The 22342-nt window shown below is 42.5% G+C and overlaps 1 protein-coding gene across 2 annotated transcripts in view; it reads right to left on the bottom strand.

Moving 5' to 3' along the window:
- epas1b (endothelial PAS domain protein 1b) overlaps positions 1-21526 on the bottom strand; it is a 38432-nt gene extending 16906 nt beyond the window's left edge. The window contains exons 1-3 of one of the 2 annotated variants that reach the window (XM_062401118.1): positions 21187-21526; positions 4043-4233; positions 916-1067 (exon numbers count right to left, since the gene is read on the bottom strand). In XM_062401118.1, coding sequence (XP_062257102.1) covers positions 916-1067; positions 4043-4233; positions 21187-21212 — 369 coding nt within the window. In that variant the 5' untranslated portion in view covers positions 21213-21526. The remainder of the gene's footprint in view (positions 1-915; positions 1068-4042; positions 4234-21186) is intronic. The other variant, XM_062401117.1, reaches the window with a different exon arrangement.
- Between the last annotated feature and the right edge of the window lie 816 nt (positions 21527-22342).

Genomic DNA, 22342 nt, shown 5'->3' with positions numbered 1-22342 from the left:
CTGAAGGGTTAGCAAGTCGTCCCACAGCTGCCCCACACTGGAGCTATTTGCTTTCCCCCCCGTCATGTAGCCCAGAGAGCTTAATGAACTCAGACCCTCTGCATCTATTCAGAGGCTTTAGCAGGAATAAGCAGCTCTTTGTATCCTGAGCTCCTTCGCTCACAGAGGAAAGTCTTTATCTCGCTGGCGGCCGTCACACCGGGTAACGGAGGCAATAATAATAATCTGGGATATGAGAGACTCCTCCCACTGCCGAGCTGGTCACCACAGAACCAAACCAGGTGGTTTACCAGGGGATAGAAAATGCTGAGTGAGTTCAGTCTGTCACTGAGCAGCTGCAACAGGTATGAGAGGAATTTCACACAGACACAACAGTCGGCTCCGGTTTATCACATGATGATCATGAAGTACAATTCAGTTTAGCTCAGTTATCAATTTTTTTGTGTCAGCTTCTTTGAATGATACAACATGAATTGTAACTGAGGAACTAATAGATAGTTTGTTGTGCTGCAGCTGTTTTAATTTGTGATTTAATTTAATTATTCACTTTGTTAATTCATGTCTTGTGAAAGCAGATCTTGTGTTTGAATTAGAATTGTGTTTGATCGATTAATTAAATAAACGTATACATTTGCTATAAAGACCAGATTAGAATTAGAATAAAATTCAAATCATTTAAAGGTATTTTTGTCTTGTTGTGTCGTCACTGACGGACTTTAAAAGTGCGTTGTGATGCATCTGCCTGTGTGTCGAGCTGATTCCACAGAAACTCAACTCTCATTTGCAGACTCGTGACTTCCTGACCTTCAGTGTTTGCTGCAGTTTAAATATAACTCCCGTCTGCACGTGACCGATTCTTACTGCCGTGTGTGTCTTCGGTTGTGCGTCTGCGGTTGTGCGACCGCGGTTGTGTACCTGCGAGAGCCCCATGAACTTGTTGACGTTCTCGGACAGAAATATCATGTCCCCGTCTGATGTGACCACGGTGACGAAGCCCTCCAGAGACTTCAGGTACTGACTGTCCATCTGTCCGTCCCCGTCCCCGTCCCTGCTGCTGCTGCTGCTGCCTGGAGGGAGGGGGCGAGACGGCAGGGTCACAAATCTCATTCAATGATTATGAATAAATATCATTTTATACGTGTGGGTGTGTGTGTGTGGGTGTGTTTGTGTGTTTGTGTGTGTGTGTGTTGTTTTCTCTCCTGGAGCTTCGGCTCGGGGCCAAAACAAACCAGTGCAGCTTCTTCCTGCCGCTCCCGATCCACCACCCAGACAAATTACACCCAGACCACACACTCATTCGTAATAGCACCAACTTAAAGAAACATAAATCAACCAATTAAGTTCAAATACGCACGGTTAAATATCCAAACATTTACACACACAGACTCCAGTTTGTCAAGGGTGTCTCAATTAAAAGAACGCAGCACGAGAGGGAAAGTGTGTGTTTGGTTGTGTGTGGTTGTGTGTGTGCGGTGGCTTCACGCTGAACAAAGCCCAGTAGTCGATGGGGGTGGAGGCTGGAGGGGGGGAAGCTTGTAATTCCTCTGGTGTGCTTCCCTGAGATAAGAGAGGCCAGTTCTCAAGGCTCCCGATGAGGCCGGGGGCTGGAGTTTGGAGCCGGGCCCAGACAGCGCTGACCTCCGGTGGAGCCCGGAGCGTTCTCATGGGCCCCGGGGAGCTGCCGAGGCTCCAGGGGCCCGGTCCAAAAGCCAGCGGCCCCTTTGGCCTAAATACTGAGCTGTGATTACTGTTCATTTGGACCAAGTTGCACCTTTCTTCTCTCTCTCTTGTTCTTTGGTTTCGTAACCGCCCTGGTTTCAAATATGAGCAAATATGTTTGCCAGGGACAGCTAATGTTCTGATGATTCTAGAGCATTGAGCGATGTCAGGTTGAGAGTATGTTTGAGAGATTCGACAGAAGGTGGTTTACTTTTTAAAGCTAAGCTAACAAAAAGGTAAACAGCTTTAGGACAACAATTAGCAGCCATTATGCTACTCAAGGCTAAATATTTTCGTTGTCACTGGAACGACTCTCAACACGGATGCAGGAAAAACACAAACAAACATGAAGGAGAGCAAATATGAAAAAGAACGAAAGTACTCTGGACCAGCTGAGACAACACAATACTCGAACAACAAACTTTACTTCTTGGACACAGACTGTTCTGAAAAGTTTGACGTGGAACACAAAACACTAACGTCAACACAACAATAATGTGAAACCCGGTGAAGAGACACAGAAATAACAAGACGACAACGATTCAGTTTTTGTAAATTGTTATTATGAGGTTACTGCACAACTGCTTTTCCCTTTTGGTGCGTTAAAATACCTTGAACCATAAGTTGTGAAAAACTGGAGTTAATTTAATATCAACTCCGGACTCTTAAAGCTCTAATTGAGTTGACAACAGCCAATAACAAGCTGCGTTGAACTAATCTCTGAGAAACGGTCCAATCACATCCTGACGACCTCCTAATCTGCACATCAGTGATCTTCGGGCTGCAGCAGAGGTTGCGTTGCATAACAGACGTGTTCCCTGCAGCAGCGTGCACACATGCACGTGTGGCGCCAGGGCAGCTGTGTGTTATGGCTAGCAGGGGTAAAGCCAGCAGCAGCCCAACGATGGGCAGAGCTCTTCCTCCCCAATCGCTCCCTCCATCGCGGAGCAATCAGACGGAGCTGATAAGGTTCTATCTGCCGCTGCATCTCCCTCCTCACCCGATGCTTTCCTACCCTCATTACCTCCTCCTCCTAATGCCTCCTCTCTTTTTCATCTGTTTTCCTCCTCCTCCTCCTCCTCCTCCTCCTCCTCCTCCTCCTCCTCCTCCTCCATAGCACAAATCCTTCTATATCTTTGTGCATGTTTGATAAAACTCGTTGAACGTTCAGGAACATCTGCACTTTCTAGCGCCGGACTCAAAGGGCCAGTTCGCCCCAAATTATAAAAACTGGACACAGGGGAATCGTTTCTGAATCGGTTTTTAATTTGTCAATGGTTTGGCCGCCTCAGGTTTAAATGGCAGATATCTCAAGATCTGGTATCATGAAACTGAAACTATCTGCAGAAATAGAAACCACAGGTCAAAGGTTAGCATGAGAGTGAAAAATCTGCTGCTGCAACATTAAAGCTCACAGCACATTTAGAGAAATTATGGCAAAATATATATATTTATCAGAAATTTCCATGAAACTACAACTAAAATATTGTCGCTTGAACTTGCTTTCAAGTTTGATTGATTTATGTTCACTACTTCAACCGTGAAACACTGTGAGCGGTCACTCTGTAGAAGTACAGGTCTAATTAAGAGTGACTGATGACTCCACACCTCAAACGAAACAGGAAGTGGCAGTCGCCGCAGTTTAACAAAGCACCGGCTGTTTGCATCATCATTTATGTTTTGGCATCAAACACTGTAAATTGCTTAATAGAAACACAATGAGCAGGACATCAGACGTTACATAAGAGGAGAATAATGACCGGGTTACAGACACAATTAATGAAAGTTTCTTTCTGTCCCACCGACAGGTCGTTCTCTCAAAGGCTTGTTCAGCAGCTAGATATTGTTTGAGCCTGATTTCAAAATGAAAATCAGGTTAAAAGCATAACTGCAGGCCAGACTTATGTAATCATGCAACAGATATTTTATTTTAAAGCTGTTCAGGTTTTGAAGGTTTAATCGTCTCCATCGTGAACTGGTTGCACTGGTTTTCCCCCCCCGAGCTTTGGCGTTGTCGACTAACTTTGCTGCGGCCGTTTCATTTTGCTCTTCTCTGATCCCACTCGGAGACGCAGACGCTGGAATTCCAGAACAATAGGTCTGTTTCTTTGTGGAGCTTCCTCCGCTGCTAATTTTAAATGAGACGACAGGAAGGGGGGGGGGCGGAGGTCGAACAAATACCTTCTTACTGCGCACACACACACACACCCACACACCCACACGTGTCTAGATGGTCAGAGAACGTGTTAGAGGTAACCTGCCGCCATTTATCTTTGTGTAACACATGCAGACGATGTGTGTGTGTTTGTGTGTGTGTGTGTACCTGTGGCGAGCAGCTTGCGTGTGCGCAGGAAGCTGATGGCCAGCCTCATGATGGAGGCCTTGTCCAGGTGGGAGCTGACGTTGTGGGGGAGCGGCAGCTCGTGAGCCAGCTCGTAGAAAACCTCCGTCTCCTTGCTGCGTCGGCATCGAGCCGCGTCCCGAGACTTCTCCTTACGACGCTCCGAGCTGCCCCTGCAACAAACAGGGTTACACCTTCAGGTTGTGACACTGAACGACACACTGTTGTGTTAAGTTAATTCTAGATAATTACACTTTAGAGATTTAACTGTATCATGTAGCTTTGTACACACACACACACAAGCACGCACACATATACTCACACTTTGTTCAAGTCGTACAAACTGCTGCTGGCATTCTTCAAGCACAACAACAACAACTCCTCATGTGATACAAACACTGAGCGTCCAGGGGTCACAGTGAATTTCACCAAAGTTCACTCAAGTTGAACATTATGAACTTTTCACTGTTAATACAAGGAAATGTTTTCTTCGTCATAAGAATCCTGTGGAAGTCACTCATTTTATTTAATTACCTTCACCAGGGAGGTTATCCAAGTTTCGCTGTTTCTTTATATAAAGATCTTTTGTGTTTTATATTTATATAAAACAAGAAAGAACTTTCATTTATATTTGATTAAACAGATCTTTATTTGCTGCAGAGCACTTTGACAGTTTCAGAAGGAGAAGCTGCATCCAGCATCACCACCGTCAAACCACTTCCAACATGTTTAGAGCCGACACTGCAATAAACTAAACTTAATGCTCAGTTTTTCCATTTCTTAACGTTTCCAGATTGTCTCACCTTTTAATTGTTTGCGTCTCTGAGACTATTTACTTCTCTTTTATTCACTTCTCGTCAGACCCAAATAACTCAGCGGGTCACACATCATCAACACATGTGCACAAATCACTCTGTGCTAAACCACAACTGCTTGTTAAAGATGAAGCAGGTTTTCACACAGGTTTGATGTTGTGTTACAGCTGATGGCAAAACTTCACTCTGACCTCACACACCCACAAAAAACAAGGTGAGAGAAGAAGAGGAAGAGCAAATGTTCCACCACTTCGCTCGTTTCCATCAGAGTCGAGTTAATGAAGCTCCAACACACACACACACACACACACACACTGCTTCACTCAGAAACACACACTAACACACACTATCACTAAGAAACACTAACACACGATGATAATGTTGTCTATGCAACACTCACAAGTATAACTTGTTTAAAGTTGTCGTTTAATCTTCAAACAATAAAAACCTGATGTCAATTTGCCTCCAGAGAGAGAACAACGTCTCATTTTGTTCAGAATCATGTTTTCCTTGTCCTTAAATTCAAAATAATATCAAAAATCAGTGATGAATTTTATCTTTACAAGCAGATACAGAAACATAAACATGGGCACGATGCACAATAAAACAATACACACAATACACAATAACACGGTGACACAACGGCCACAAATATCCACTGCAAATATTTATCTTTTTAGTTTTAAACCATTTATCAAATCACAATACACAGTGCAACCACAATGTTAACATATAATATCTTTTGAGACATAATTGATCATGTTTGTTTGCATGTGTTTACTGCTTCAATCACTTTCCCCTGTTTCCTTTGCTCTGACACTTCACAGCAGAGTGACTGAGTGCACGTTGTGTTTGTTTGTCTTGTTCTTTTTGATGTGGATTTTTTTTTTTTTTAGCCACATTCAATGTGAACTTTGGGCTGAGCGGAGGAGGAAGAGGAGGCTACGTGTTTGGAGCTGAGCCGTGAAGAGCAGGTGGGGGGGGGGGGGGGGGGGGGGCACAAGCTCCACGTGAACTACACAGGTTATAAAAGACGATAATTTGATTTCAACAGGAGACATTAAAGTGGACGAGGAGCCTGCAGGTGATTATTTTCATTTCCTGCAGGTTGATTAAAGCGGATAAAAGATATTTACTTCAACAATCAATCTGAGGTCACACGTACGGTTCTGAGTTCAGTCTGTAGGAAACACAGGAGAGCTGCAAGAAGCCCAACAGATCAGGTCCAGGAATAAACTCCAAGAATATCGGTTTCTGTCTTCGTGAGCCAAAACTAAACGAGTCAGATTCTGATGTCGAAGCTCAAACTCACAGAAAGTCGACACAAACCATACAAGGACATCACGCATGGAGTTTGGCTTCATCTGGAAAAACCCTGCAGGAGAAGTCAGAGGGTCCACAAATATGTCAATTATCTCCACCAAGGCCCAATTATAGAGTCTCATATTCAATCAAGCTGCACCGAACTTCAGACATTAATCTATGTCCCATAATTCCACGCTGTAGTTTTCATATAATCCTGCTGACAAACAAAGGGACAGAGGTGGAAACATAACCTCCACGGCCGAGGGATAAATAACTTGCTGACGAGCGGCAGCACCATGATGTCATTTCTCCTGTGAGTCATTCAGGTTTGTAGAGATTGAAACAAATAGAAAATACTTTGCAGCAAAGTTTCATTATTTCAAATGACACAGAAAAAAGTTGCTAAATAAATATTAAAAAAGGGTGGAGCAGCGAGGTGTAGAAAGTCTGTTTAATCTGTAAGAAGTTGGTTTTCACACAAAACACCAGATATATGATAAGACCCAGGAAAGAAACATAAATGCACTCATCACATTTTATTTCCAAAGAACCTCCACAGTTACTAAAAATAGATCTTTCTATCGTCCGGACATGAAATCACAGGACGTGTTAACGGAGTGACGAGGCAGCGAAGTCTCCACCCGTCACCAGAGAGTTTTTATTCCACAACAAACTGACGGCTGGATTTCAAATGTTGTGTTTTTAACACCAGAGAAACCTTATCAATTTAAAGTTAAAAGCCGGATCTGTCTACAGGCTCTGTGACCAAGATAAGTTCAGCAACCACAACAGACGTCTGTGCTCTGATGAACTCTACACGGCCTCCTCTCCCTGCGGTGTGTGGGTTTATCACCAGAGGATCACGTCTGCATCTGACCTGCATCATGCACCAGCAGCAAAACACAACCAGGAGCGACAGGAGAAAAAGGTTTCTGCAGGAAAAGTGAAGCTGCAGGGAAAAGATCAGGTCTGTGGCTCAGACCTGAAAACCACAGACCTGATGAATCACTGAGCTGAGGACTGAAGAGCTCAAACCTCCACAGGGACCTGACGTCTCATTTGATACGTCTGCGGTTGTTTCCGTTTGTACTTGCATTGCAAACATTGTGTGCAGGTACGAGGATGTTGTAACCTTAGTGGAGGTGGACGGCAAAAACTTGTTAACAAGAAGTTTTGATGTGGACACAAAACAGAAAAAGAACGACATGGGAAAATCTTCTGTCTCACACTAGTGATGGTTCAGTTTCGACCTCAGAGAAACAAACGTGCACAAACGCACAATAAAGAGAAGATGTTGGACAATTTAGAGTCGGGGCAACAGTAGCACAGAATCTTATCTTATCCAGAGGACGTCTCATCAGTGCGTCTCCCTGATTTAAACTCATTGACCTCGCCTGACGCTCACCAACAACTGACGAGCCAGCCGACTGGAACAACTCAACCATCTCCTAGGTGTGTGTCTGTGTGTGTGTGTGTCTGTGTGTGTGTGTGTGTGTGTGTGTGCGTACAGTGCCAGTCTTTGATTGTCTGGGGCCATTGTTGCCTCAGGTCGCCTCAGACGGTTTCAGGATGCGAGACAATGGGAGTCCCGGCGCTTCTCCAGGGCACGGAGCCCTGTGATGCACTCGCTGAACCCTCCGTCACATTCACACGCTCAAAATCCACCGAACTGAGAGGTTTTCACTCGTGAGTCCATCGGCTCATTGGCTGTTTTCAGGACAAACACTTGGAGGAAAGGCGTCAATAATTTGTCAGTAGCTGAAATTATGTTTTATTATGAAATGTCTGAGATTTCACTTAAAATCTGGTCATTTTCCCAGTTTGGAATGTGACAGTTTTGTGTCATTACTTTTATTCTCAGGTTTTGGGAGGAGGAGCCAGTCGTGTCATGTGATATCTTTCCACTCGTCGTGTCAATGTTTTGCAACATTGACACGTTATGTTTCAACATCTCTCTTTACATCTCTATTATCTCTATTATCTCTCCCTGCAAACCTTTCATGAACCTCAGACGTCTCAGTGTTCTTTTAAATCTGTTCCCTCAAATGACCCGACGCCACATAGCTCAGCACAACCTGTGACGTAGTTAGTTCCAGATTGATTCGTTGATATGATCAAAATAAAATCTGATAGGTTAAGGAGCAGTTTCTCTCACGGGAATGTAAGAAGCTTGTGGACGTGGGTCACACATGTGTCGAGGTGTTAACTGTGACATTTCCCCAAAGAAGCGTGATCTCAAATCGTCTCATTTCACCGTTTGATCCACATAAATTAAAATAATCCAACAATTCTGTTAGAAATGAGAGAAAAACTCATTTTAAATGTGTGTTTTTACTCCTCTCTGCCTCTTTATTCATCTCACGACCCTCACTGATAATAACTGTAGGTGAGTCAGTTGACAGCTGCATCTCAAAAAGCTTCAACAGTGAATTAAGAGTAATCTGCTGATCAGCATTTGAACTTATGTTATGTAATAAAAAAAAATGCACATGTTGTTCTTGTGAGAGAGAGAGAGAGAGAGACGGTGTGACAGACAAAACATACCTGACATTCTGAAACCTCCGTGTCAGAAGTAACGCAGTCACTCTGAACCACAGAGACTCACACACACACAGACACACACACACACACACACACACACAGAGCATATGGAGCAGTGGTGACAGCAGTGTGAACTCAATGGTTAAACGTTGTAGTGAAAACTGAATGTTTCCGTTTTCTCGCCCCGACATTAAAAACTAAAAATGATCGATCACCACCGACACGTAACTCTGACACACACACACACACACACAAACACACATCTGTTAGAGTCACTGTTAGTTTTACCAAATATTTCCTCTTGACATTATTCTCCAGGGGGCGACAGAGAAGATTTGGCTTCACTTTTCATGTCATCCCTCTCTTTATTCCTTCCCTGCAGACTTTTAATTTGAAATGTCTGCATGAGGTTACATTAACCATTAATCCAAAATAAAAGCCAGAGTGAATAAATCAATTATAAATGTTGTTATTGAAGTTGGGAGCAGAATAGTGAGGACGACACGTCTATCTGTGATCTTTGTAAACGTCAAACAAGCAAAAACTATTTAGTTTCTATATTTGCTTTCTCTTAATCGTCTAATTTTTTATTGAAATCATTTAAAGGAGAAACACTCGTCTCTTCTTTTCCTGTTTCACAGTGAAGGCGTCGGACATCAACCTGCCGCCCTCGACACCTCCTCATTCTGTCGCTCTACAGCCCCTCCAAGCGTTTTCCAATCACTTCTCTCTCTGTGATTAACTCGTCAGTCGGCGGCTGCACACAGAGCCGGGGGGGGGGGGGGGGGGAGATACAAACGCTCAAATCTGAACGAAGTAAACAGAAACGATAAGGCGAGGACGGAGCTGCTGCTCTGGGCCGTCTGCTGCGGTGTCTGCTCGCAGTAATGAGACAGTTAACACAGTTTCCCTGCAGCGTCGCACAAAGCTGCATCTGTTCCCGTCCCCATGCAGAACCTGAGGAGATCAAGTGTGTGTTGTTCAGGATTATCAGGGACCGCATCAGGGCTCAGGTGGTAATGAGAGAAAATGAGCCTCGAGTGCTTCCATCACTGTGAGGTGCTCCTTCAAAATAAAACTGTTTACTTCTGCTTGTGTCTCTTATACTAAGAAGCATGTGTTGAGCATGAATGAAGCTTTAGGCCGACACGTTATTAGGTAGAGGTATTAAAGGGAAGTAAAGTTAAAAACACATTAACCGTGCAGACTAAGAGAAGTGGGGATGATTCGTACACAAAAAAAAGGTTACAACACAATTTTAACACACAACTCTGTTTTACATTTCTGTAAATAAATGAGCTGACAGTTTTAACTTTTAAGCAGAGTCAACATGTTGAGACACACACACACACACACAAAAACACACATACACACACACACACACACACACATATACAGTAACTCCTGCTGTCCATGTGATTGCTGTGATAACAAGCCAAGAGTTGCTTATAGGAAACAGGTCCTGTAACCAGAGCTGTGTCAGGCTGTGTTTAAAAGTGTGTGTGTGTGTGTGTGTGTGTAGGACAGATCACAGGTACTGTAAATTCACATAAGATCTCCATGGATCACTTTGGGTTTTCCCTCTCTCTCTCTAGTCGTTGCCATCGCTCTAGGCGACTTCAGATTTGACAGATTTGCCTGATGTTGACTGAAGCGTGTGGCCGCACCTTCACCTGGAGGAGGATCAGTATCTGTGGTGACTCACAGAGGTCGGGACATGTTCAGCCGACGGAAGCACAAACACTGGAAGGTGGAACTTGTGACGCAGACAAAGACTGGGAAGAAAATAACGATTCCACAACTTTTCTGTTTTCATGCCTTTTGCTGAATAATGGGAAAGCTCAAGTGGAATTAAAGGATCATGTCCCATCTTAAAAAACTGAGTAAGACGCCAATGTGATCAACGAGACAGTTTGATTTCTGCTGTTATTCCTCCGCTTGTTGTTTGAAGTGATGGCTGCATGTCTTTGATCCATTGTTTCATTTGATCTGCTTTGGTTTTGCTTTCACGTTGTAATTTAAGGACTAAAGAATTCCGCCTGACGTACGTACGTCCTGTCGTCTTCAACTAAGAGTCTACCGATACTTGACACTGATTGGTTTGTGGACAGTGTCTGACGTGGGCATGTGGTCAGTTGGGGGGGTTGTAGTCTGAATGAAGTGGTTGCCATTATAACATCACAATGGTATTACTCCCAGGATCAGGACCTTCAGGTGCAGTACTCCACAGTACTAAAGTTCTCCAAACTACTTAAAATGCACCAAATTAACTTCCTAGTGGTTAAAACATTAAATCGTTGGAGGTGAAGACTGCAGCTGCTTCCTGTTCTTTTTCTTCTTCTATTGTTTTATGACATCTCTACTTCCTGTGATTGGTCCAAAACTCCAGGACACTATTAAGTATTAATGACAGAAATCAAACCTCATCCTGAATTAAAACTGTATCTGAGGTTTACATCACATAAAAAGCTGTGTCAATTTAAAACTGTTGGAATGCTTCCTTAATTTGTTTTCCTACTTTTCATTTATTTTTAACTCTGAATAAAAGATGATATTTTCTTCTATTCAGAGGGTCGAGGGTCAGAAAAGGCCAAACGAGCTGCCCACACCCTAAATACACACACACACACACACACACTAATACACACACCTTTCCTTGCTTACAGTGGGTCTTCCTGTACACGGGCGCCTGGTCGAAACACAAACACTGAGCAACAATACAGCACTGGCTAATCTGTGATCCTGAGGAACATAGAGTTCTGGAAACACAGCCAAACACACACACAGACACAAACACACAGACACACACACACACACACACACACACAGCCAAACAAACAGCTATCCCAGACAGGGGCCCCCTACTTCAGCTCAATCAGGGGAAGAATGATGTGGGAGATTGCTGATGATTCTGATAGTCCATGAAAGAGAGGCACACACACAAACACACACACACACACACACACACACACACACACACACACACACACACACATTCTGGCACAAACAAACACATCCGCCCACGCCACGTTGATGGTCGGGATAGACTGGCTGATTGAAGAGAGGCACAGAGGAGATGTAGAGGGAGAGACGGAGAGAGAGAGAGAGAGAGAGAGAGAGAGAGAGAGAGAGAGAGAGAGAGAGAGACCACAGGTGGTGATAGCTGGGAACCTCCATCAGAATATCAAACACGCTGCACGGCCCGGATTTACCTGAGTCGTAAATCAAATCACATGCAGAACATTTATAGAAGTCCTGGTTTGACTTGGACAACAATTGAGTCCTAGATTTGAATCCTTTCCAAAACAAAGCATCAAACCCCTAATTCTGTAGGTTAACACTATTTATTAATGTGACAGTTACCAGACTAGTGAACAAGTAGAAACAGTAACTCAGTATCAATTACGTCATCTTTGTCAAGTGCCATAAGAATGTTCTTCTCTGTTGCCACAACCAAAAACAGTGAAAATATGATATTTTCCAAGGGCTTTTACTTTGAAATTCAACATCAGATTATAATATTGCTGATCAACAGTTCAATGCCAAAAAGACCATCAGGCCACCAGGAGCTGTCCCGGAGCTCCAGATGTGCAGGCCGCCCCCGACAGTAAGTAGAGAACACAGGGAACATGTGTAAGAGTCAAAAAATGTCTCTCTTACAATTCCTGAGTTTGTTTTTCACATATGAAGAATGCAGACTTTTAATTTGAAACTTCATGAGGAGGGTTTGCATGTGAAAGCAGAGGGACGCCCAGTTTCATTCTGTTCTGGTGATTGAGGATGAAGTCGGAGATGTGATAACAGAGAGAGGAGGAGAAAACAGCCTTTCATCAGTTTTCATGTCCTGAAATGAAAACTGAAAAGAGGAATGACCGAGTGTAATCTGTAGAAAAAGGATTAGTGAGACTTAAAGAGAAAGGAATGTGAGTCGCAGACTGTTGTTCACTTCCTCTGCTTCTCATTTAGAAGTTAACAGGTTTACAGATTGTGTGTTTAACATGTACTTGTTATAATATATTTTAAAGAGCTTTTAATGTTTATTTCTATTGTTCTCATTTTAAACAATAGTGACCAAATATAAAACATGTGAAAACCTGTTGCTTTCTGAATGATCTGATGAATCTTGGGTCATTTCCTAAGGGGTTGACAACATGCTATGAGTAAAGCAGAAATACTCAAATCAGTCCGAGCTGCAGAAATCCTGCCAACGTTAGTGGCCTGTTAAAACATCCAGAAGGTTTTTAATGTCCCGGTCGTGCTGCTGCGGATTCAAAATTAACTTGTCTGTTTCTGCTTGTGCAAAGTGTGTGTCTGTACTGTTGTGTCCAGTCTTTACAGACTCAGCTCTGTTGTACAGGTCAATTTGCTGTTATTCCCTTTTTAATGCAAAATGTTGCATAGAAAAACTTAAACCGTTTTTTTTTAAGTTCATGTATTTTTTCCATTTATGAAGAAAAAGACAGAATACCCACTTATTTACAAGCACATCAAATATCAAATACTATAACCTAAACTAGTTTTACTCCACCCTGAGGTCATATTGGGATTCTCATTATAGCTCCTTGGTTTAAAACAGTAGCAGGCAGGTGGTGGTGGCCATCTTCAGTCCCACAGACAGTAAACCCACATAGAAACGCTGCGTGACTCAAGGTTCAGATCCAACAAACACACAACATCGACTGTGACGACAACAAACCAAAAACACCAGAAACAAGGAGCTGCTCCAGCAAGGACCTGGAAGCTGTGAAAAGTTGTCTGTTAACCCTTTCACGAGTCGTGGGGTGACCTTCCAGATCAACACTTGTGAAACTGAAACAAACGCCCTCTCCCCAGCCTCCATCTCGAGGGGGGAGCTCTCCCTGATGAGGGTGAGACGGGGTGAGACGGGGGGGGGAGTCCTGGAGCCCGGCCAGGTGACACACAGAGGATTGTGGCCATTTTGGTAGCAGAGGAAGTAAAAGAACGGGAGCTGGCGGACAGGAAATAGGAAATGGCAAGGAGACAGAGATCTGCCGGAGGAGAGAGAGGGGAACGTAAAGGTCTGGAGGAGCGGGGGAGGCATGGAGCGCGAGGGGGGGGGGACAACAAAGTGAGCGAGCGGAGGCAAAAACAGAGAGACGGGGGGTCCGAGGTAAACGTGACAGAATGTGATACGCACAAAAAGACATTGAAGAATAAAAAATAAAAAGACGGACAGATATAACATTGAAGAAAAGAGGCTGAGAATTGAAGAGATAAAAATAACAGACCACCCCCCCGCTGGGTTCCCCTCACTGAGCAGGGGCTTCTGGGAAACACAGGGGACCGAGGTTTACACCCAAGTAGTTTGAAAGCAGGATATAAAGTTTGATTCCTGCTGTCAGAGCAACTGAGGAGACGACCTCAAGGACGTTAACTCTGATAACGAAGGGGAAACTTTTGAGAAACTCCAGCGTCCATTTCCAAGAATCTTTTTCTCTCACGTGTCGTTAAGTTTCCTTTGGCCACAAATTAACATGCTGGATTTTATGTCAACGGTAAAATTCCCCAGACAACAGTCGTCTTATCTGAATATTTCTGTTATTAGGGTGATTATATAAACTAATCAAAACAAATCTGTTTTTTATCCATTTATTGTTACTTATCAAACGTTGTATTACCCTGGCAAACAAATTATTTTACACAAAGAGAGACTGTGGGAAACTTCTCTTTTATTATCTTTGGCAACGTCCTTTGCTTTTTTTTTTAAAGATTCCAGTGTTTTAAAAGTGTAAAACTTTAACAATTACTCAACAGCTCAGTTCAAACTTTTCTTATCAGAAAATGTGATATTGAACAGATTCTTGTGATGCAATGAACATTAGCTTGAGTTTTAAAAACGTCAATTGGCTCCTTTACCTATTGGAGTGAACCAATCACATTAAACCACAAGAGTCACACAGCTGGAAAACAGACAAACATCTGTATCTCTAACATAATAACCCTCTCTCTCTCTCTCTCTCCCTCTCTCTCCCTCTGCACCCTTTCATCTCTTCTTTGTCTCTATTGCCTCCGTCTGTTTCTCTGAATAAAGAGATTTAAACACAGACAAGAGGAATCTCGTTTGATTTGAAGGAAGTGACTCAATCAGAAGATTTTTTTTTTTTTTCCACTTGATACCAGAGAGTTTTGCTCAGGTGCAGGTATCATTAGGTCTGTGACAGATGTTTCTTATCAAACCAGCATCAGCGCTCTGAGCCGATGACGACTTCCAAACAAACCCATTAGTGCGAGAACACTGAGGAGGAGACTCAGGGTCACCAACATCTGATCTTACATTTGATCCTCAAACAACTTCAACGACAGGCGTGGACTCACTCCGACATTCTCCAGATATTTTACTAAAGAGTTGAACTAAACGTTCCAGAAAACATCCAGAGCAACTGACTCCAGAAATTTGTGTTCTCACTTACAGAACCTCCAGAACATTCTGGAACATCTGAACACTTTTGAACTTCGAGCTTTAGACTTTAAAAACTTCCTTGTTGAGGCTGGAGTTTTCGAGGAGGAGTTTTTGAGGAGCTGCATATTTTTACTAGATCTACTTTTATAGTGTTATTTGATTCTTGAGAAGCACTGTGCAACTTTGTGAAAGGAGCTTTACTAAATAAACTTTACTGACCAAACTTTACAAGAATTCGTCTTTTAAAGTACAAACACTTGAGAACTGAGGGAGACTAACTGAGATTAAAACTTCTTAATCTCCTCTAATAACTCTTCTCCTCTGTCTACATGAGGAGGCAGTAAATCAGCTCTGAGCTGCCCTGTATTTTCTGGACGTCTCTCTCTCCCCATCTCTCCTCACATTCTTCCCAGGGCAGGTTGGGCGACCGCTGTAAGTGGCGTGATGTTGTGGTAGAGCCGGGGAGGCCGGGCCGGCGGGGGTTGGCACACAAAGGAGGCACGAAGGCGCTGAGCCAACCAGGCCCCGGTCCCAGAGCCCGACAGGCCCGTCAGGATCCGAGCAACGCAGCTTCTCCTGCGCTGTACTCGTCTGTCTTCACAAGCCTCGTCCGTCCACGTCCCCTCCATTATCTCTCTGTCTTGTTTAACAACTCCCCGTCCTCCCTGCTGCTCTCCCTCTCTTGTTTTTGGCAGCCCTCTCTCCTCCCCTCTCTTACCACGAGCTTGCACAAAACATCCGGACACAAAAGGTGCAGCGACGGCTCCCAATGAGCGGCAAACCATAGAATAAGAAGCCAAGGCTTTAAACTCATCTGTCACCGTTTAGCACCACACAGGACACATCCAATCACACACCTCGTTATGGAGCCACAAAGAGCAAAGACTGTAATCTACAATCATTACTCAACTGATGCTTCAACTATAGATCTTTCAGACGTGCACTTTATCCAGACATGTTCCTGAAATGTTCTAGAGGTTCTGTGTGTGAGAAGAAATATCCGAGTCAGATGTTTTGGACATTTTCCTGACCTTTTCCTGCAGCCTCTGAATAAAATTTCTGGAAACGTGAGCATGCAGCAGGAAGATCTCTGGAAACTTCCCGGTGAGCGAGTGGACGTGTTGATGCGGTTTCTAACATGTGACGGACTTGGAACTAGAACGATACAAATATCTCAGGATGAAGAAGAGGAGACGTACACGTAGAAGATGAAGACGTCAACTTGGAAAGACGAGGAGGTTCCAGAGCTTTTCTGCTGCTTCTTCATATGTGAAACACAAACTCCAGAAAATGTCCAGACACTATTTTTCGGGACATTTCCCAGAGTTCATGTGTGAAAACAGTTTTACTTTACTGATACAGTAGATGTCAAAGAGACGTTTCAATATGTCAGACTTTATTATACGAGTGTAGTTTGATCATACGTCTGAGGTTGTATATTTATAGATTTAAAGTGAATGTATTTGTGTTATTTTTCTACGAGCGGATACTGTGACTGAATAAACTGTTACACATCCACCTGCTGTGTTGAAGTGATCGAGCCTGAAGACGAGCGGGTCAATCTCTCCACAGCCGAGTCGTCTAAAGGCGTCTGGCAGCCGCTCCGGACTCTGACCTTTGGACATTGTTTCCAGAGGAATCACACGATGAAAGAAGCAAGAGGGCTTCGACTCGAGACCTCGACTTATTTCTGCTGCGGGTCGGCCAGGATGCAGAAATAAAGCGTGGCTGTGTGTCGCTGTGTGTCGGTGTGGTGACGGGGTGTGGCAGATCTCAACTGACAAAGAGGTACAGGTGTGTTTACTGGGATTAGACACGTCAACAGTCACCACATTTCACCTCTGATGTTAAAACAATGCTTTTAACTCTACAAACTAAAACACTTATTAAGGACCACTAACGAGAAAGTTCTGAAAAATCTTTTCAACTTATTTCTCACATTTTATGGACCAAACAATGAATAGATCTCGTTATATGGATCTGGTGTAACATTTCTGAGATGCACAACAAATTTTTCTCTACTGCAAATGATCTACTGTTGATCGCACAAACCGAACCATTGCTCCAATTAGAAACTAGAACTCGTATGATTGATTGAACGTTAAATAAACTTCAAAATCCAGCTCCAACATCTGGAATGTAAGGATTTTCTGGTCGTTCATAGTCAACAAAAGTAAACTGATATTTTATTATTTTAAGACAAAGCAGGAAATTCAAGGGGATTTTCCAGCATTTTCTGACAAATGATTAATGTAATGATTCATTGAATATATTGTTTTAATAGCAGCCTATGAAAAATAGTGTGGCCTCTAAAGAATCCATAATATGGTTGAAATCTGTCCTCATGTTGAAAATAAAGTGACATAACGAAGGATATTATTTGCAAGGGCACATGTCATATGTATGGAGGCTCTCTGAAGAGCACTCAAGTGTTTTTGTATCTCGTGTGTCACGTAACATTTCGCTGAGACAAATATACGACGACAGGAATCGCGTCCAAAACTAAAACCGAAAGCAAAGTTGTAAATCTCTTTCATTCTGTGCTGGCGCCGGCAGTAAGTGGACACTTGCATCTAAACTTTCCAGCTCGCACATCCTCCCTCGTCAACTTGAGTTAGATTAATGAAACCCGTCTGAAACGTGGCGCTTTTTTAAATAAACACTGAACCTCATGAATCACACAACTTATCAGCACAGTTATGACTTCCAGGCAGCGACAATGTAATACAAACACTGACGGAGGCAAACACACAGCACATCCACAAGGAGACACACACTTAAACACACAGATCACAGGGAGGATTTCCTTCTGCAGGCCTCTGGCTCTTAAAATGTCCGACAGCTCTCGGCCTGAAGGAGACGCTCCTGGACACGTCTCCTGGACTCGTCTCCTAGACTCGTCTCCTAACGTAATTTTCCTCGACTCGCTTTCATCCCTAATGGCGGCGAGCAGAGTCGTCTGCTCAGAGTCAGACGCTGATCCGATAGAGTCTGTTGTCGAGGAGCGAGTCACAAGGTTCGAGTGGATCGAGACAAGAAGCAGTCAGAGAAAATCCATCTCTGCTGATTGAAGTCAATTCTCTCCTCCTCGTGGTGTGAGCGATTATTTTCCTCTCATCCAAATTAAATAAAAATGTGTCTGTCAATAAAAGAGGTGAAATGGATGAAGGGTTTTCAACAGGTGAAAGGAGAAGATTTAACTTCCTCTTCTTTTGTCGATAAATTGATAAATTGACAAAAACGATTATACCGAATGTTTCTGTTGTTTCTTTGTTCTTCAACTTTGAAACAAAACATCATATACACATGTTATAACCATATAACAATTGAGTTATTTTTAACATTAATATTTGTTCTGTTGATTGTTCATACATCTTTGACGACCTGGACACTAAAACCAGCTCATGTAGCTTAACTTTACTTTCTATAATGAAAATAATAAAAATATATTTTGTCTATATAGCACATTTCAAGCTTAAGCACAAAGTGTTTTCCTAGCAAAAGGAAATTTCAATAGAAAAACATCCCTTGAAGGACAAACAGATTTCAATCAGAAGGAATTTTATCAAACCATTAATCTGTCGCTGGCACAAACTGAGACAAATCTGAACCACTGAGGAATCGCAGATAAGGCCATGACATCATCACCCACTGTTACAGATAGATAGATATAGATACAGATATATTACCAGTAAGAAAATAGGTCCAAGAAACAAGTGAACTTAAACAACTAATGTTCAAAAATAAATAAATCACGTCCAAAAAGTTGAGAGTTGAAGAGAATTAAAATCTTGTCAAGTTGGAATATTCCAGCTGTCATCAGAAACAGCTAAATCAGCAAATAACACTCATGACTCAGCGAGAACAGAAAAATTAAATTAAAGCAAACAAACCATTTAAACGTGATGTTTGTCTTTGTGGATCATTTCTCAATTATTATTTCTTACCAGTGAAGAATCGCTGCATATATCTTATAAATAATCTGTATTGACACGTCAATCTAACACAAGCAAGAAGCCAGAGCAGTCAAAGTAGGAAGGAAAAAGTTTTTCTTTCTTTGTGCTGCAAACTAAATAAAATCAACTGTTTCTATAACAGTCAATATTTATCATTCTGTGTTCAACAATCCCCTTCTGCAAATTACGCCCGAACAAATAACAATCAGACGACAGGGCGCCAGTGGTTGTGATGTTATTTGAAAGGGGAAACACACACACACATACACACAGACACACACAGACACATTAGACTATTATTAATGTTGCCAATTAGCCTCCAATTAAGCAGCATCAGACGTGGGAGAACTCCAAGTGGTGATCAGACGTCTGTTGTCTGGGAGCAGAACGAGGAGTTACAGGTACAACGAGACTCCAGCCTGTTGTCTGACGCTGACTGAGGTGGGGACTGATCCCATATCAACACCCGACTTCTCTTAAAAAGCAGGTTAAGAGCTCGAGAACTCAGATTCTGTCCTTAAAATGTCACTTAAATGGAAACACAACAATATTTCAAAGTTGATGCCTGACTAAAACAACACGTGGACTTTCAAACCAGATGTTTGAACAGATGTCACCCACCCACCTATTCCAGAGACTCCGGGCCATCAGGACTAAAACCTTGCGTCACCTGAACAGTTTTTTCCCTATGGCAGTGGGGCTCACAAACAAGCCCCCTGCATCACACTGACTCTGCTGACCCCCCCCCCCCTGAACCCCGCACATAATTTATAACTATATATTATTGGCACTATCACCAATCTCTGCACCTTAGAACCGCACATGCCCATAACTCTCTGACTGTATATATTGTTGTTCTATTGTTGTTTTTATATTGTTGTTTGTACAGTGCACCAACCACACCAAGGCAATTTCCTCTATGCGCAAATATACATGGCAATAAAAATATTTCTGATTCAGATTCTGATGCTTCTGGAAAATATGGGCTCAAAATCAGAGGTGACCGGGCCTCAGCATCGGCTGTGGCTAATCTCTGGAGCAGTTTACCTTCAGTTTTAAAGTTTTAAACATTGCTCTAAAATCCACTTCTTCTCACAGACTTTCAGTTGAATTCTGTAATCGTGCAATAATCTGAATCCGAAATATTCATATTGTTTATTTACTTTTGTATTTATTCCGTTTCTCTGTATATTTGATGTCTTTTTAAAGCCTGTTCGTCACTTTGGTCCCTGTGGTTGTTTGAAACTTGCTTTGTAAATAAACTCTGACTGGAAGAAACATTATTATGGCAAAAACTGATTTACAGGGTAAATAAACATAAATATAATCTTTATTGACTTTGTAAGTGAGGAAAGGGTTTATTTTAAAGTACAGTAACTCTTGAGTATATTTGAGGGATTTCTTTATAAACTAGAAACTGTTTTTATGAGGCTAAAGCAAACACAAACTTTAATAACCTTTACTAAACTATTTATGATGTTTTAGTACTTTTTCTTCTGCTATATTTTTTACATATTTTTAAGCTTGTTCAGCACTTTGCTCTCTGTGGTTGTTTTAAACCCGCTCTATAAATAAACTCTGACAAACATGTGTAGAAGAAATGTGAGTTAAGTGTTGTGTGATTTATGTAACAACTGATCTACACTGTCAATACACACACATATTCCCATATATTGGATTTATATCTGAGGAAAGGGTTTATTTTGAAGTACAAGAGCTTAGTGTCAGTTTCCAAAGTCATAACTCACAATAACTTAAACACTGGAACTTGTTTATTTGGACTTTTCACTCAGTGGAAATAGTTTTTTAGGCTTTTTTGAGCTGATTATTGTTAAATATGTCCAAAAAGCTGCAGCAGAGAAAAGCTCCTCTCATGCACAGGCTCAATCATCACTTACCTTCGTGCATGAGGCTGATCCGAGCATTAAAAACACATTAGTTTTGACACAAGGCTTCTGTCATGAGAAGATCTTACAATGAACTGGTGTTTAAACTGGGATTTGCAGCAGAGAGCAGGTCACAAGCTGCAGCAACATGTCGAGCTTCTTTCACGAGCTGCACAATAAAGAATAAAGAATAAAGTCTCACCTCTTCTTCTCTCTATCTCCAGTCATGTTTCCTCCTCTGCACAAATCAATGGTTTAATCCCCGCGATGGTTTAGTCCAACTTCAGAGTCCCAGTAATGAAACTCAGAGACAGTTTTTAGATGAAGAACCGAAGCTGCAGCGGGTAAATCCACAGAGTCAGGCCGGCTGAGGAGGCTGCAGGACCGGGCTGCTGCTGCCGCTGCTTGCCGGTGCTCCGGTGGTCGAGGGGGTTTGGGGGGGGGGGCGTACAGTCTCAGAACACTGCCGAGGATTGTACTGCCTCTGTCCCGCAGACACACAGACAAGTGTCCGCTTGGATCCCAACTTGTCCGGAGACTGAATCTAACCGTGAGATAAGTTCGTTCTTTGACCTGAAGATCAGCTGATTCACACGCACACGCAGGCCCCGCCCATTGGCTGGAAGCCCCGCGGAGTTACGCCCCCGTGTCCGCCCCCTGTCCCACCCCCTCTCCCTTCAAGAGTAAAGCCCCGCCCCCACCACCAACACCCACCTGTCTGACCCTGAGACAGGTGAGGACAGAGGAGACATAGGTAACACAGGTGAGGACACACAGGGGAGGACAGAGAGGAGAGGGGACAGGAGACATAGGTTACACAGGTGAGGACAGAGAGGAGAGGAGACAGGAGACAAAGGAGGAAGGTGAGGAGACACAGGTGAGGAGACAGGAGACAAAGAACGACCTGTATTTCAATCACATATTTTCCATGTATACTTATACAAATGTATGTAATATGTACAGTATATATTGTAAAATATATATTTTTTTATTTTTAAATTGAATTTTCCATATGTTTGTCAATAAATGTTCTTAATTTACTTCACATGCATATTAAGCTTGTCTTTATATTGGACACATTCAATAAAAACATTGATTTACGTATATATTGTAAACATACATAAACAAGCTGTATTTAAATCCCATTTAGAGCAATAATCTATATATTATTATATTGTTAACTGTATGTATTGTTAATTTGCTGTTTTTTGTCAAATTAATTTGAATTTATCTCATCCTAACTTATCTTATCTTATCATATATCATCTTAACTCATCTTATCTTATGTTAAGTGTCCTTCCAGCTCACAGATTTAAAGGATTATTCTGAGAACTTGTTTTTGAGACACTCATTATTTG

Source organism: Platichthys flesus, chromosome 12, assembly GCF_949316205.1.
Source record: "Platichthys flesus chromosome 12, fPlaFle2.1, whole genome shotgun sequence".
Lineage (NCBI taxonomy): Eukaryota > Metazoa > Chordata > Actinopteri > Pleuronectiformes > Pleuronectidae > Platichthys > Platichthys flesus.
The sequence above is the reverse complement of the archived record's forward strand: the minus strand, read 5'-3'. Positions and strand labels throughout refer to the sequence as shown.